This window comes from Manis javanica, chromosome 1 (assembly GCF_040802235.1).
Source record: "Manis javanica isolate MJ-LG chromosome 1, MJ_LKY, whole genome shotgun sequence".
Taxonomy (NCBI): domain Eukaryota; kingdom Metazoa; phylum Chordata; class Mammalia; order Pholidota; family Manidae; genus Manis; species Manis javanica.
In genome coordinates, this window is record NC_133156.1 from 90,445,867 (window position 1) to 90,463,204 (window position 17,338).

Genomic DNA, 17,338 nt, shown 5'->3' on the forward strand with positions numbered 1-17,338 from the left:
ACTTGATAATAGGTGCAGTCTAGTAACTGTAATGTTGTTCAAGTAATTGTACATTAAGAATGCCAAAAATATATATCCTTTCTTTTATGAAATGATATTGAGAGGACATAATGGTTCTTGTCAGTGTCCTTATATAAACAAATAAAAACACTGACCTACCAGTAATTTTTTTCACTATTATACTAGTGTATGGGGTCCAGCAGTGTGGAAACCACTATTCTAGATTATAAACAAGGGTACAGGTTGTGTCTTTTCCACGCCTCTATCTTCAGTGTTCAGAATGGAGCCTGATATACGTATAATAGATGCTCAGTATGTGAATGTTCACTGAGAAAAATAATCCATATTCTGCTGATTGATCTGCACTAGCACAACCGCAAATTTCTAAGTATTTGGAAAAGTGTTAAGGATTTAGCAAACCTGCTAAGTCTCAATTTTGATAGGGATTCTGCTCTCGTAGACAGAGCATAAATTATTTATGGGTACAAGAACCAAATCAGAACTGCAGCCACTAAGCCAAATTCTGTTTGAACTTTATAGAATAAATTTTCATTGAAAATTTGAAAAACCTTAATGAGCAAAGTGATTTCAAAGGTATAGATTAACCAAAGGTGGCAATTCTTGGACAGAAATCCTTGATTCGTGTTATAATTAATACTTTATATTACTTTCATACATACTTGTCAGATATACGTCTGACTGACACTTTGGTGCTGAGGACAGTGGCCTGTTCTGGCACCTGAGAAGTCAAGCAGGCTGGACTTCCATGGCTAATTAGCTTTGAAGTTGGAAGTGCAGGGCCCAGAACTCTCCTTGGGTGGATGGAAGAGCCCTGGGGGGCCACCATCATGGGGTCTGCAGTTGTCAGCAAGATCTCATTAGAGCCACATGCCTAGGAATGAGAGCAGCATGCCCTACACGGACACATGGAGACAGATTAACTCAAACCTACTGTGTACAGGTAATGGCACAAGAATTCAGGGGTGGGAAGATGTAAGGAAAGACAAGGACCAGCAGCTCTGTTCAGTGAATCAAGTAAGGCTTCTTGGAGGAGGTGAGATGGTTAAACAATGGCCCAACCTGCTGGAGGAGGGATGTAATTTGGGGGCTGAGAGTGCTCTTGGTGTTGGATTTTATCTAATCAGCTACAGGTGTCTGTCCTGGAAAGAACATAAGATATGTTACCATGTGGATGGCATTATTGTTCTAAGGTGGATGTGCAATTTCAGATAGTTTCCCAAGCTACAGGATCTCATAACAAAGACCAAAATGCAAGCGGATTATATGGCTTACATTTCTTTACTCTGTTTGGTGATTTGGTGCTTTGCTTAAAGTTTAATGCTCATACCTGCAGAAGAGGATTTCATAGCAAACCTTACATTGTTGTGACCTGTTCACTACGTTTTCTTTCTAGAAGTTTCTTTGGCCAAGGGCAGCCATTCCAAAGTGGCATCTATATTGTTGTAGAAGGCTGGTAACATTAGGATTGTAATGGGAGAGAATGTGTGGTAGGAATGTCTTTATCTTGCTGTTGTCTGGCTGTAGGGTTAGCAAATCACCCTGCATGACAATAGGTTACCCTTGATTTTGGTGCAGCCTTCCCCTCCCTGTCATCCCCTCACAGCACTCCTGTGGTTCTCTCACTTGATAACTGTTCTTCATCTGCTGGTGAACCTCTCACATGTGTAATCAAGCCAGTTTTGAGGACATAGCAATCTCCCCTCTTCAGCTGGACAAATGCTTTTGACTTGTAAGCTAGTCTCTGGCTTGCAGTAAAGCAGCAGTCTAGCATGATGGCTCGGGAGTGGACTCTAGAGCGGTATTGCTCGCATTTGAGTCTCAGCTCCACACTGATTAACTGTGTAATCTTATTTAATGCCTTTGTGCCTGTTTTTTCATCTGTCAAATAAGATTAATAGTACCAACCTCCTAAGATTGTTATATGGAATAAATGAATTACATTTAAAGTGCTTAAGCCAGTGCCTGGCACATTGCAGTGCTCAATTAACATTAACTGCAGCCATTGTTCTAGAACAGTGATCATTATGTTCATTAAAGGCTTCTAATCACCTGTACAAACTTCCAGCTTTAGTTGAAGTATTTGCTGTGAATGTATAAAATTGGGAGAGGTTGTTTATAGGTTCAAGTCCATGTCATTTTTATTTAGGATATATCATTTTTACATGGAAGACCTTTCCAAAAGGTTTTTTGAAGATATGAAGATGAGAAAGGAAATGGGATCAGAAATGACATGTGAAGTTGGTCAACACAGTATGTGTAGAGGACTATGTCACAGGAACTGAGTGTGGATTTGGAAAGGAGATAGAGACATAGAAACCAGGGAATGGGAAACATGCTCGTTACCACTGTCAGCAAGTTTACAACTGAATGGGAGTTCATTAAAGCAAAAAATACATACTTTGATGTCTTGGGACCAATGCTGTTTTATTCTGGGACAAATGCACATTATGTCACAGTAAGGCTTTTATTTTTTACTATCATTGTTCTGGATAGTTTTCCAGATAGTTGGCTAACCATTTACTTGTAATCTTTACTTAAAGTTTTTATGAAATTCTAAGTTTCATCTCTTCTTAAAACAGAATGTAGGGGACCTAGCTTAGCTTTGTCTTGGTGCCTGAGAATGATCAGTACAGAGTGTCTTCAAAGTCCCTGTGCATGAGAAGCACCCGGGCTGATACCATATGGTGGGACAGGAATAGCTGGATGGTCAACGCAGTGGATGGGGAACTGGATGTGGTCTGATACGGAGAGGCTTCCTCAAAGCACAGCTTTACTAATGTAGCAATTTTGCCTTGGGGTACTGTGAAAGAACATGTCCCCACCTAACATCAGTTGACCTCATATAGCTAGTAGGGGATGGCCAAAATGATGCCAGCTGTCAGCAGGGAAGGTGACTTGGGGAAAGAAACGTTTAGACAGAAAAGAAAGGTAAGCACACAAATAAATGTTAACTAGTCTGCATAGGAGAGCTGTACTTCATTCTGTACATCAACTGTTGTTACCACTGATAGTCCCAGACTTAAAAAACTAAACATAATACTCCTCCACTGGAAGCAGAGAACCAGCCTCTCCTCCCCTGCTCCCCCCCATTTCCACCAAACCCCCCACTCCCAGAGGTCAATCCTTGACATTGCCCTTTAGGACTGCTGATAGGAATGGGTATTTTCCTGGGCTGTAGAGCAGTCCTACATTCTCTGCCTTCATTGCTGGCCCCTCCTTTTAGTCTTTCCATTTTCTAGGCTTATGCTGCTTCTAGATACCACCATTACCTCTTCTACAGACAGCCATGGTCTACCTCCTCCTCCTTCATGTCCCTAGTAACCCCCTTCCTTCTGTCACCTGTCATTCTCCCGAGCTCCTTCAGGTTTATTCCAGCACTGCCTTTCCTCTCCAACTGGTGTCCTGGGCAGTCCCCACAAACAAATCAGCCACGGCCTACCGTAAGCTGGCCTCATTGTAGGCAGGTATAGTTGGAAACAATTTCAGTTTCAACGCTGAGCTAGGGCTGATCTCTAGATACCTGAAAACTTTATTGGCTTACTACTTTTTTCCTATGTGATCTCCCAGCACACATCCATTTTCTGTAGCCAGAAGGGAAGTTTCCAGTGCTTGCAGTCAAGTAAAAGGCCAGTTCCATGGTTTGGACTCCATATGTGTTTCATTAGTAAGTATGGCTGGTGTTGTCTGAGCCCAAACTGCCAATCCCTGGGATTCATGTTACAGAATGTAATTTTGCCTCCAACCATTTAAAACATTTAAAAAACTTGGCAAGAATGTCCCACATTGGCTTCATTTAAAAGTGTAACATAATTCACATCATAGCCTTCTGTATTTTCATTCATCCAACAAATAATTTGCTGAACACCTATTAATGTTAGATATTGTTCTAGGCAATTGGGATGCATGAAAAATAAACTGCACAGTTTTCTATCCTCCTGGAGTCTACATTCAAGCTGATGGAGGCAGACAGTAAACCAAAAAGTAAATTTTATGGTATGTTAAAAGGTGATGGGTACTATGACAGGAAAAAAGGCTTAGCCAGGGGAAGAGAGGTTGGGAATGCTGTGGTAGGTGAGGGAGGACACTGCAACATAAAACGAGGTAGGCAGGGTAGTACATCTTAGGGAGAAGAGATTGAACCTGAGACTTAAAGTAGATAAAGGAATTCACCATACAGGAATCAGGAGAAAGCTTTCCAGGCAAAGGGGACAGCTAGAATGAAGGCCAGCAGGCTTTGCTGATAAAATAATGTCAACTCTAAGAGAGAGGGGAGGCAAAAATGATTCCTAAGGGTGCTGACCTGAGTAGGTATAAGAATTGAACTCTATTTGCTGAAATGAGGTACACAGGGTGAAGATCAGCTTTTCAAGTGGATTAGGTTTGGACAGAATTGTCAAGTATCTTGTTAGACATGGAAATCAAGTAGTGAGTTGGGTATTATGCAAATATGCAAATCAGGAGATTAAAGTGGGAAGTCAAAATCCAGGAGATGCCAGCCTAGAGGTAGTTATTTTTAAGCTGTGATCAATATGGAGGGTGTAAAGAAGAGGACAAAGGACTGAGCCTGGGGCAATGATGTTGAGAGATTGGAAAGGTAGGGAAAGTTAGCATCTAAAATTGATGTGAAAAGGACTGTCCTAGTTTTCCTTTAATCCAGCACAGTCAATACTTTTGAACTTGCTGATGGAGGCTGTGTCCCAGAATAGGGGTGGGATATAGGAAGCCCATCATTGTCTTGTTTCCTGTTAGATGCTGGGATAAGCAGGTGAGGGGCTGAGGGAATGCCTCCTGGCATTATGCTGAGATGATGAGCTGGGTCAACAAAGCCTGGAGCTCAGGCTAAGCAGACTCTAAATCACAGGCAGACTGGCCAGTGATAAACAACATGGAGCAAATTTTTTCAGAGATATGTTGAAAGGGAAATGGATGTCTTACAGACTGTCTACTGTTGTGTTCCTAAATGAGTCAATGTTTCTAAGGTAGAAACATGTTGAACTCTTGATCTTTGTTACCCAAGGTTAACTGTGACACAGCCATAAGTTTATGGTAAATGCTAACCCAACATCGCGATGTATAACAAGAGAAATAAAGCTTTTCTTCCCTCAAGGGGCCCAGAGTCCTGCTAGGGGACTGCTATATCCTCAAGGCTGAGAATAATGCCTGGCACTTGGCAGGTAACTCAGTGAGTAATTGTTGAATATACAAAAGGAATAATGTGATAAAGAGCTTAAGAGGGTTGTGCACAGGTCAGTAGGAGCGCTCAGGGAAGAACATCCTGGCCGTGGTGACAAATGTTCCACATGGGGTGACATCTGAACTAGGAGGTGTGGGAATATTTCCAGGCGGATAAGCACCCAAGGAGCCAGCAGTAAAAGCCCCTTGTTCAGGGAATGGTGATGTATGCAGAGTGACCAATCACTCACGTGGAGGTGTTTAAAGCCGGGAAGCCTACACCAACCCACTCCTCTGCCCTGCTGTGGCCACTCACTCTGTGCCTGAGACCAGGACAGGCACACAGTGTGCATGCAGTAGGTACACCTCAGAATTACTAGTTGGAAATGAGATATAGCAAAAGATACAAGCCTGCTATCAACTGTCTGCAGTGAACTCACTCCCCTGAGACATCAGGAAATTTCATAGCGCTCAGGATGAGCCGCTCAGTTGTGACCCGGCGGAGGCTAAGTGTCGCATGCCTCTCCTGGGCGCTTCTCCACAGGCTGCCATTAGCAGTAACAGATCGCCGCCTTTTCACTTGTCCCTAGAATATTTCTTTTTAAACTGAGGTCTAGTGGGTCTTTAACTCTTCTGTCTGGAAGCCTGTCAGAAGAAGTCAGAGTGTGATGCCCAGGGACTGGCTTATTACTCTGTACAGCAGCCAGTCTTTAATTCTCACACTTCTCAGGCCTCTCAGGCCAGGAGAAATGATCTTCATCCCTACAGAGGCTTGGGGACCCGCCTCAGGTCCCTCTCCTTGGCCAGTAGGTGGTGGAAGAGTGTTGCCCTTGTGTGACTGCTCTGGAGGGAAGGAGGCTCAAACGGCCAGGGAAAGACTGAAACAGGCGTGGATATCCTCAAGGCTGAGAATAATGCCTGGCACTTGGAGCCTTTCCTCATTTCCATCTCAGACTGAAGAGCTGTGGTTCAGACTTGGCTCCCCCGTTCTAGCATCCCAGACTCCTCAAGCTTGTGGTGGTCATCTTTAGACCAAGTAAAATACTGTTTATTATATTCAGCAACTCCCAGTCTTACCAGGACTGGGAGCTTGGCAGGATTAAGGAGATGTTTTCCTTTCCACCTGAAGGATTTGATGAGAACTTATATTTGGTATTATATTATTTGGCTCTAGGGCAGTAGCAAAGAAATTACCCAGGATGTATAATTTTGTGGCTGGCCCAATCACAGTCAGTGCCGAGTGTTGATCAGAAAGCAGGAGCATTGTGACTTTTCTTGGTGTGTTTCACTTTTCTTTTTTTTTTTAGCACCTTCTAAATTTTCAGCACTGGAAATACAGTGATGACAAACAGCTCCTACCCTCTAGGAGCTCACAGAGCCTAATTATTTGAGTTAAACCCAAACCGCATGTTTTGATTGCCCATAGAGACTCTGAAAATTCCTGTGCAGCAAGACAGAGCTGCTGGGTATCCAGGGCTGGGTGTGAGAGCTCCTTCCAAGTAGGAAAAAGCTTTGCTTAAAATAGCAGAGGAGCATGGTGGGCACTGCACTGTCCTAACTGGTATCCAGCTGGAGGTGACAGCAGTGCCATATAGTGGGCCTCAGTGACGTCCAGGTCGTTTCCAGCATGTGTTGGCATCCATAGGGAAGTCCAAGTAACCAACCATCAGTTCATTTATTTTTTTCTTCCCCAGAAAAGGCTGACTCATCCTTGAGGTGATCCTATGGTGAATAGATGCTGGCATCTTCTCCTCTTGATACAACCACCTGGGAGGCTGTTAGGACATAAGGATGAGGAAGTCTTTCAAGGCTGTGGAAAATGGTACCTTCTTCGGTACCATCCTGTCAGGCTGAACCATAGTAAAAGTTACCACCCTCTGAGTTACTTGTGGGTTTCTTTGGCAGTAGCTCTTTTTTTTCTTTGGTTGCTGGCCAGTATCATTCTCCCTGCTTCTCTTCCTCCTCCCAGCAGGGCCTGCCACTGCTCAGCCAGGCATCGGGAAGATATGCCAATCAGAAGAAAAGCAAATCCACTGTCCAATCCCTTACTTTCTCTTTTACTCTCCACAAAACACACACATACACCCCTGAACAATGATGCATTAAAACAAGGTGACAGAAAGGCTGCATGGAGGACTACAGGTTGACCTAACTTCAGGAACTGCTTTTTAATAGCTGTAGAAGAGCACACCATTTTCTGGCTCGGCTCTTAAGTGAAACTCCATCCAGAACACACCTCACCTTCTATTTGACCTCTGGCCATGACCCACAACCAAAGCAGATCATTGCTGGGCACACCCCAAACTAAGGGCCAGGAAACCCACGCTGGGTCTGCCACAGACCCAGTGTGCTGGCCTGCAGTCTCACGCCTGCATGTCACACACACCCCTTTAAGAAGTCATGGACTTTAATTCTGTCTCATTAGTTGGTGTCATGCAGACCATTGGGAATTCGGAGCACAAGTTTGCTTCTAAACTCTGGGATTTGCAGGCCTAGAACAGGGCAGGCAGTGTTCTAGGATAAGCCAGCCAACTGAGAATCTCCATTTCCTCTCCTGCTGACACATTTCATTCTTATTGATTAGGACTTGTCAGTTATTTTACTGTTTCCCCAGATTTAGAAATTTACTAATTGCCCACTGTGTGCTAGGTACTCTTTTGAGCACTGGCTTTGTAATCGTAAGCCAGGTATACAAAAATCCATCCCTCATGGAGCTTAAAGTCTACAATTGAGATGAATAACAATCAAAATAACTACATAAAATATTAGGTTGAACTACATGAAATGGCCATTTTTTCAGGTAAGAAATAGTTATTGACAGTTTCCTATGACTCAGATATATTCTACGTTAGTATTAAGTGCTAAGGAGAACTAATAAAGGAGGGATCATAGCAAGTAGGTGACAGGTTGGTGGTTGAAATTTAAGTAGAAAGGAACAGAAGACTACACCTGGAACTAAGTAGAAAGGAACAGAAGACTACATGGCCTGGAAGCTACTTGGAAGAAGAGCCAGATGACTAGCATGGGCTGGAGCAGAAAGTTCAAGGCTGAGAAGGGCAGAGGGGAGTTCAGAAAGGTAATAGGGCCTTGAAGGCCAGGGAGAAAAGGCTGGATTTTATACTGAAAGAAGGGAGAACTTTATGAGCTTTTTCTAGTTATTTTACTAGGAAGCAGAAAGAATCTGTTGGGCTGCTGTTCATGATTAAGGAATGCTTGTTAGGTCCTGCAATGGCTGCTTAGAAGCTGCACTGGGCCCCAAGACCCCTAGAGAGTCAGGACCTTATGTGGTGAGGACTGAGTATGGCATCCCCTGAGAGGGCCACCTTTCTAAACTTCTGAAATTCCTTTGGTAGAGAGCCTTTTTCTAAATACTCAGAAAGATGACAAATGTGGTGATTCTTTTGTTTTGTTTTGTTTTTGCTTACCTGAAGACCATTTTATTTCTCTCAGTCAGACATAGGTCTTTGCATTTTCATGGCAGCAACCATGCTAATGACAACTCTGATGAGTGCTGGGAGAGAGGTCCACCAGCCAGGGCAGGTAGACATGGCCTCTCCCTCCTGCTGGCCCTCTGACAGTTCAGGTAAGGCCTCTCCCGTTCGGCTGCCCAAGTTGGGAGCCTGTGGTTTTGGCATACATCACATACCACAGCTCACTTCTTATTATCCTCCCATGTAGACCTCCTGTGGGCTTCTGTTCAAGCTGAGGCTTTGGATAAGCTCATAAGCCTGGTACCCGTATAGGCTGCCTCCCTGCTATCCTTATTCCCTAATTGGCCAGTAGCAGCCACAAGATTTCAAGATGGCCTGAGGACACTTCAGGAGCCTTATCTCAGAAAGGTATATGCTGAGAGAACTAAGTGGTACTGGAGTGAATGCTCCTGACTGTGCTGTGAGAGGGATCTTTTATTAAAATGAGGGCTACTTTATTTGTTTTAACATTGCCTACTTCCAGAAGTATATGATACAGCTGAACTCGGGTATTTTGTGTGTCCTACAACCAGCTAAAGCCCTGCACAGAGCAGCAGAGCTGCTATGTGACAGCAAATTCCATGCTTTCTGTCTTCAGTCCCCATGTTAAAATGCACTAATTTTACTTAATGGGCTTTTTGTAAGCCACATAATACAAATGATGTGTACAATATTTAATTGGAGCCACAATCCAAATGTGAATATTCTGGTCTTTTAAAGGGAAGAGCAGCCAATGAGCCCCTCCTAGGGCCCACACTGCAGCCTGACCACAGAGGCTGCAGGCCACAGTACCTGTGGGTTCTTGTAACATCAAGCCATGGTGCCTCATGGTTTCCAGGGTGGTACTGTAGGACCCGAAGGGGGAAACTACTGAAACTCCATGTACCTTGGGTGAGGTTTTCCAGGTAATAAGGTAGGAATTTATTACAGACCTGTTCAGTAATTTTAGGTCTCCCAGCCTAGTAAGATCTGTGCAGCTAGTTTACTCTTCAAAGGCTTTAACCTAGAGCCAGGTGCTAGTCTATCTGCTTCATTGTTGTTATTGCTGTGGACAGAGAAAGTTCTCTTTTCAGACTTCAATACTCACGACTACCTTATGAATTAAGAATTAGCCCATTTTATAGGTGAGGAATCAGACAGTTCAAGAGACTTTTCTAAGGTCACCCAGCTCACTGATGGCAGAGCTGGGATTCAAATCTCTAACTTACTCCAAACTCAGAGCTCTTAACTACTAACGGACCCAACTCTTAATTTAGTGAGCCTTTGCTGCGATCCCTTATCTTGCTAGTTTGGGTTCTAGCTTCATACTAACTATAGGGGTTTTCTGCTATGTGATTTCTAGCCTTTGAATTGACACCAAAACCAAGATTGCTGGCTCAGGACCTTGCATAGTCCAGAGTACCAACCCATTCTCCACTGGCTGCCTTAACCTTGAAGGTTTTAGCTCCATGCTCCCAGTACTCTTACCTCTGGAGAAGTAGAGGGTTACAAGGTTAGTAAGACTACTTTGAGGAATCACCCTTCTTCAGACAGCAGGTAAACAGATTCCCTCAACTCCACCCTTGCTAGAAAGTTCCCTGAGGCCTTCAGAGTAGAACAATAGGATTAATTTCAGAAGTAGGGAAAGTCAGACCCAAAAACCCACGCCAGCACGGACTGCAAGGTCTGGCAAGAAGATGCCATCACAGGCTGAAGACAGCTCTATGAACGTTGTGACCTGTGGTTTGAAACACTGTCCCTGACCTTCCTTTAAACCACATAGTAGCACATATTCACATATTCATCATGCTTGTTTTGTGGGGAAGTTGCTGTAAATGGCTTGGAAGCTTTGGTTTGATAAACCCAGAGAATTTCAGCAAATGTAGGAAAAGAGAATGTAGAGCCAAGATTAAATTACAAGGATAATATTGCTATTCCAAGGTATCTAAAACACAGGTCATTTTGGTTACAAATCAGCAATTGATCAGGTAGGCATCATTTTTCAGGGAAAATTGTTTGTTCCTGCCACACAGAATAAAGCCACCCTCTTGCAGCATTCTTTCTACCAAGAAAGTTTTGGCGCCTGCAGTTGCTTTGCCATTTCAGCTTCTGGACTTATATATCTCCTTCTGCCGTGTGTGAGTAGGGGCCAGGACTGGGGAAAGGCTCCTTCCCACAAGCACAGAGCAGACACCAGAAAGTGACTCCCTCTTAGTCCTGGGCCTGGAGAGCTCCTAATCAACCAGTGCTGGCAGGAAAAGTAACTCAGTTACATGGTGAGCTCAAAAGAAGTAGGAAAGCAGATATTTAGAATGACAGGGTGGTGGGGTGAGCAAAACAGAAGCAGAGATTAGTGTCTGCTCATGGCTGAATCCACTTAAAAGTGTTCAGACAGAAAATTCTTATGCAATTTATAATCTGTTTCTAAATGTATATAAATACAGAAATCTCTGGGCCAGTATGTGGTTGGTGGATGCCAGCACACAGACTCCTCATGGGCCTACTTAAAGTACTGACATTCAAGTTAAGATCAGATCTGTTGCATTTAACCATGGATCTGTGTGAAGTCCCTTAGACCAGGGGGTGGCAAACTTTTTCTGCAAAATGCCAGATAGTATATATCTTATATTTTGTAGTCCATAGGGTCTGCAGCAGCTACTTCCACTGCTGGTCCAGCACAGAAATAGCCAGAGGTAGTCCATACATGAATGGGCAGAGCCACAATCCAACAGAACCTTACTTACAAAAACAAGGCCATGCCTGACCTGTGGGGCTTAGTTTGCTGACCTCTGCCTTAGACCAAAGGGGAAATGCTCACTACTAAGAGCTCTGTGGGGAGAAATAACAAGTCAACTTGCTTTTCTGGTAGAGAAATTATTAGTGGGTTCACATCCAAGATGTACAAAAGAGGCAAAAAATATTTCTAAATAAAGTGATATTTCTTAATGAGGCCTAATTAGTTGCATAAAATAGTCCCTAACACTTGCTTTTGCAGAATGGGCGCCACAGCTCAAAGCAGACAAATAAGCAGGTGACAATGTGACGATGACAAACCTGTGTGGCTTCTAACTTTGCACTGCAGAGCCGTGGGGGGTGTTCACCTGTTTTCTCTTCTACCCTGCAGGCCTCTTCCTCATCCTCGGTCTGATACTCTACCCAGCGGGCTGGGGCTGCCAGAAGGCCGTAAGCTACTGCGGACACTATGCGTCAGCCTACAAACCTGGAGACTGCTCCTTGGGCTGGGCTTTTTATACAGCCATCGGTGGCACAGTCCTCACCTTTCTCTGTGCTGTCTTCTCCGCACAAGCAGAAATTGCAACCTCCAGTGACAAAGTACAGGAAGAAATCGAAGAGGGGAAAAACCTTATCTGCCTCCTTTAGAGACATTAATGCCATTTTCTTCCTTGTGTAACCTTGTGTAACAGTCTGCATCTGGTTTTGTCATTTGAGTCAAGTGAAGAACTAGCCTTTACCTACCAAAGCCACATTCCACAGCCCCCAAACCCTGAGCCTTAAGAGGGCCAACGAGAGGCAATAAGCAAAGTGTCTGCACACGAGGGCCGCAGTTAGACGGAACACAAAAATTGTACATAAACCCTGACATGCAGCTGATACATTGTCAGACTCCGTTGTCTCCAAGGCTCAATGAAGGATAATGATCTAAACCATTAAAGCAGCAATTTCTTCGGAAACAGGAGACTGTTAACCAGATTTGTGGGCTGTTTTGAGATGTGTGTCTGCTACAAGACTGCATACCTGTGAGCATCTCTGCCTCAGAATGAAGTTTAGGGGTTGGTGTATTGTTTCTTTCAAGTTATCTCAGTCAGAGGCTACAACAAAGAGCGCACACTTACCAGTGACAGGATGTATGCTAAAGGGCATAACAAGATACTGTCTCTTGCTTAGCCGACCAAAGGGAGTCAGCAGGGATGGTGTGGGATCCTGGTGTGGAACGTATTCTCGGCTGAATTCCAGTGTAGGGCGGATCAATTGAACTGTCACTCCGAGTAAAGACCTGTGTGATCATGCGAAAAAAAGTACAAAATCCTGCTAGTGAAGACAAATTCACTGTGCTTCCCAGCAGTCAAGCTAGTGCCAGTACTGGCCCAGCCTCTTCTTCCACTGAACATCACATTTTCTTCTAGGGTTAGGGCTGCACTTTGACTGCCAAAGGAAATCTATTTCCTCATTCCAGGCAGAGAGGTCTCCAAGCCAGCTATGGCTCATTCACATGTTCACTGGGAGAACTTGCCAGAATCTCAGCACCTGTGAGGAGACCTTTTCTCACTGTTTGATGATGCAGTAGTCAGCTGTATTTCCAACCTCAAAAAAAAGCTAGTCATAGGAGTTAAGTTTTTATAGTCACTGGTGTTGGCCCTGAAAGCACCCTGAAGTAACGTTAAATTGCAGCACCTGATGAGCTGCCACAAAGGCTTCATTCCCAGCAAAGTACAGAGTAGAAAGTCAATGCAAAAACAAGAGCAAGACCAAACTCACAGCACCAGCCTATACCTGTTTACAAAAAGAACTGACCACCCCTATTTGTAAAGGATTTAGGGGCTTTTAATCTAGTTTCTATAAATTGCCAATATAATTGATTCAGGTAAATGGTATTAGTTCTGACCTCACATTTACTTTGGAATGATGAAAATGGCCAGAAAGAACCCAGTCTGGTATTATTCTGAGTTTCAGAATTGCAGAATGATAAACACTTCTTCACAACTTAACCAAGTAGAATGGACCTGTCAGACTTCTAGAAGAATTAGAAGTATAGGTCTCTTTGGGTTTATGAATCTGCTCACTTGAGGGCTTGCTTTGTTTGTTTGAAAACTTAATTACCACACTCCTTCTTTGGGCACAGTATTGTATGCTAAGTGCCACCAGGCATAGAACCCTGATTCAGATTTTACAAGCCTGCCCTGAATGAATCATAAAGCTGTGAGAGTCTAAAACCATGCCTTGGTGCAGAACAAATAACTGCTTTATAGCTAGCTAGCTGTCTGTCTATCTATCATCTATCTATCTATCTATCTATCTATCTATCTATCTATCTATCTATCTATCTATCTATCTATCATCTAATCTATCTACCTACCTATCATCTATCTATCTATATCTATCATCATCTATATCTATATCATCTATCATCTGTCAATCATCTATTATCTACCTATATCTATCTATCATCTATCTATATCCTATATCTATCTATCTATCTATCTATCTATCTATCTATCTATCTATCTATCTATCTATCTATCTATCTATCTATCTACCTGTCTATCATCTATATCTATCTAGGTGGAATGGAGCAACTAAAATGGTACCCCATTCTGGCTTTTGGCCTATAGCAAAAACCTATCTTATCTCACAAATTAGAACCTAAGGCTAGGAGGGGTGGGAGTATGAAACCAGGCCTTAATGCATTCACCATTCTTAAGACCAAAGTTCAGAAGAAGCATGCTGTAAATCTGTGGCTTTTTTTGAAAAGAGGAGGTAAACAGGTTTCCTTACAGCAACCTATGGTAAAGCTCAGGAAACATTAACCCTATTCTTGATGCCACGAAATAGGTGATGGCAGCCACTGGACAGGGCTCCTATCCCCGATCATGCATTTTTATGTTCAAACCAATGTACCCGAGTAACTACGTTTCAAATCTTCGCAGTAATATTTTAAAAATAAAAAAAGGAATTCACCTTATCAGGCAAATCTTGATAGAAACACACATTTTGTTCTTAAATTTATCATTAGAAGACTTACCTATCTTACACTCTCCTTACAGACCACTTAAGTCTTGAGCCCAGAGGCTCCTCCAAGCATGTCCATCATCTTTCCTGCCTGACTGCTGTAACCCTAGACCACCCTGATAACAACAGTCACAAGTGAAAATGTGATCTCTCTTGGCCAGAAGTCATTTGCTTAGTCTGAACGTGGCAGAAGACAGAAAAGTACATGCGCACACACAAAACCCCAAACCACTGAAAACTAAAACACTGACTTAGTAAGCAAAACAGCGATGGAATTCCTCTAGCAGAGACAGAGTAAGAGGCAATGTTGAGCCTTTTAAACCTTCAGTCCATTAGCGGCTTTAGTTGGGAATGAATGGAATATCCAAAATCATGTTTTCGAGACCAAAACTTCACAGCAGTTTAAAAACCACTGAATATGGAATGGGTTAGAAGTTTAAAAACAAAAATGTCAGACTGATTGTTGACTCACATTTTTCTGATTTCTATCACCTAATCACCTCAGCCTAAAAATCTAATGTACCTGGACCATTAATTACTAAAAGTCTTATTTATTTTTGTCTTCATTTTCGCTTAAAGTTTTGTGGTGAGCTGGGCTTCTCAGTGAACTCCCCAGAAGGCAGAAATATCTGCCTTGGATTCTGTGGATTCTTTAAACCTGTGTGCTAATTCAACAATGTTACATTAATTGTATAAGGGTTTTGTATAATTTTCAGACATCTGTGGTGTAATGATCTTTGTAAAACATGTATCCTGTAAAGTGCCATAGTCTTTTTTTATGTGTAGCATATTTAAGAAATATGTATATTATACATACACAGTTCTGTGTGAAAGATGTGCAATAACAGGTGTATGTATGTTTTGTTTTTTTGGAAACTGGACAGGAGTCAGAACAGGGATTGTTTCTGTTTTGGCAAAGGAGAGTAAAACATTTTTGCCTTCATGGCCTAGTCATTAACCCACAACAATTTTAATGCTACACAAGCCTATGTGAAGGAGAGACTGGTATGAATCATTTTTTCCTGGGTCTAAATTAATCACTAGATTTTTGTGAAAGTTAGCCAGCAAGCCAGGCCCAGTTAATGCTAGTCTTTCATGTGAAATGTGAAGCTGCCATGTTGCCTTTTCTGTTAGTGTGATAACTAGTAGCTGGTACATAATCACTAAGGAGCTGTTTCTTAATTAATCCTTTGATAGACCATGTTAATGCTAGACTGCTAATCTCACACCTTAGCTATAGGAGTCTGACTTAGAACAGACCTCTCTGTGCAATAACATGTGGCTACTGGAAATCCCCAGCCCTCATTTGTATTTGGGCAGCAATGACTCCCAAGGGCCAAAAGAGTTAAAGGCATGACATGACTAGGATTTCTTCTGAGACTATGGTGACATGCCTTCCAAGGCTGGGGGGTCATTAGGTGCTTTGGAGGACCTCAGCACCACTTGATACTCAACAGCCACTTGAGCCAAATATGAAACTGTATTCACCATTAATGGACTCAATTTGAGCCTTCAAATTTGTGATTATCCTACTATATTGTAAGCTAATACATTGTTTGTCTAGCATTGATTAGGTTTCTGTGCATATGTATTTTCACAACATCCACCCCACCCCTTCTCAGATCTCAATTAAACCAGATTTTGCAAACACATATCTGCTTTTTCAAGTCTTAAGTATATTTGTTTCAATATGATGTGTATAATTTGATCAAGAAAATACCTACCAAATTTTATGTTAAATACTAACTTACATGTAATATTGATTAATATTGATGAAAGGAAAAAGATATTCAGGTATTTTAACTATTCACTAGTAACATAAATCCTTAGCTTAGTATCAACATAATTATGTATTATAAAAATAATTATAAACATAAATCAGAAAAAACTCAAATACTATATAAATATCTTAATTTTAAAGTAAAATAGATATATATAATAATGACAAAGGAAAAAAATCAAAAAGTACATTCTCTTTCAACAAAAATGCCAAAATTAGAGTTTCACACCCACATTTCTTAAAGGTTATTTTGCCTATAAAAAGTCTCATCCAGAAGTAGAATTCTGATTTATAAATTCAAAATGACACTAACCACCCTTTTCATAAACTCTTTTTCAACTCTTCATATCCCATGAAGCACTTATCAGATGGAATAAACAAAAATGGCCATTTGTTTTCCCAACCTAAGGCCTATGTCAGATGAAACTACATTCACTGGCTTCTAACCATACCTGATACCTGCCAGGTTTCTAATAGAAACCAAAATTAAAAGCTGACAAAGTTATCCAAATTGCTAAAGAAAAAATTTTCTAAGCAAGTCTGATTTAAATAATCCAAGCAAAACTGGAAGTTTTCAGTTGCTTATTCTCAAAAAGTTAATTCACAAAAGAAAGAACCCTGCTGGGGAAGCCTCACATGTATGTCCCATTTCATCCTAGTTTTTACTTAGCAGTTCTGCTACTGGAACAACTTTCCAAAACTCTTCCTGTAGCACAATGCATTCAATTTACTCTGAGCCCTCCTTAAAATCTTAACATAAAACCACTTTAAAACAGTCTTGACTATCCTGGACATTTCCTTTAAGTGGATTATTTCGGTAGTTTCCAACAGTTCAGTACATTTTTCACTCTCAAACACTAAAGGATAAGGTCATCAATGCAAACTTTTAACCAACTTTTCAAAGCAGCAAGAACCAATAATTGACTATATTACAGAGTCCTTAGCTGCTTAGTCACTTAGATGGCTGGGGCCATCTAAATGCTATTATCTTCTTTCTTGCAGCTTCCTTCTCACCCTGAAAATTTCTGCAAGACAGTTCTTTAAGACATAAACTGCTTATTTTGCTTAAGTATATGTGACATAGATAAAAGCATAAATAAATAAGAGGAAGTAGTAAAATCATATGGGAAAGAAAAATCTAAAACCTACAGGCAAGCAGTCCACCAAG

General features: G+C 41.9%; 1 protein-coding gene across 8 annotated transcripts in view; it reads left to right on the top strand.

Moving 5' to 3' along the window:
* LHFPL2 (LHFPL tetraspan subfamily member 2) overlaps positions 1–16,042 on the top strand; it is a 178,926-nt gene extending 162,884 nt beyond the window's left edge. For 4 of the 8 annotated variants that reach the window (XM_037000079.2, XM_037000096.2, XM_073234780.1 and 1 more), the window contains one exon: positions 11,767–16,042. In XM_037000079.2, coding sequence (XP_036855974.1) covers positions 11,767–12,023 — 257 coding nt within the window. In that variant the 3' untranslated portion in view covers positions 12,024–16,042. Of the gene's footprint in view, positions 1–8,643; positions 8,777–11,766 lie in introns of all 8 variants that reach the window. The other 4 variants (XR_012130455.1, XR_012130459.1, XR_012130466.1 and 1 more) reach the window with 2 other exon arrangements.
* Positions 16,043–17,338: the final 1,296 nt, after the last annotated feature.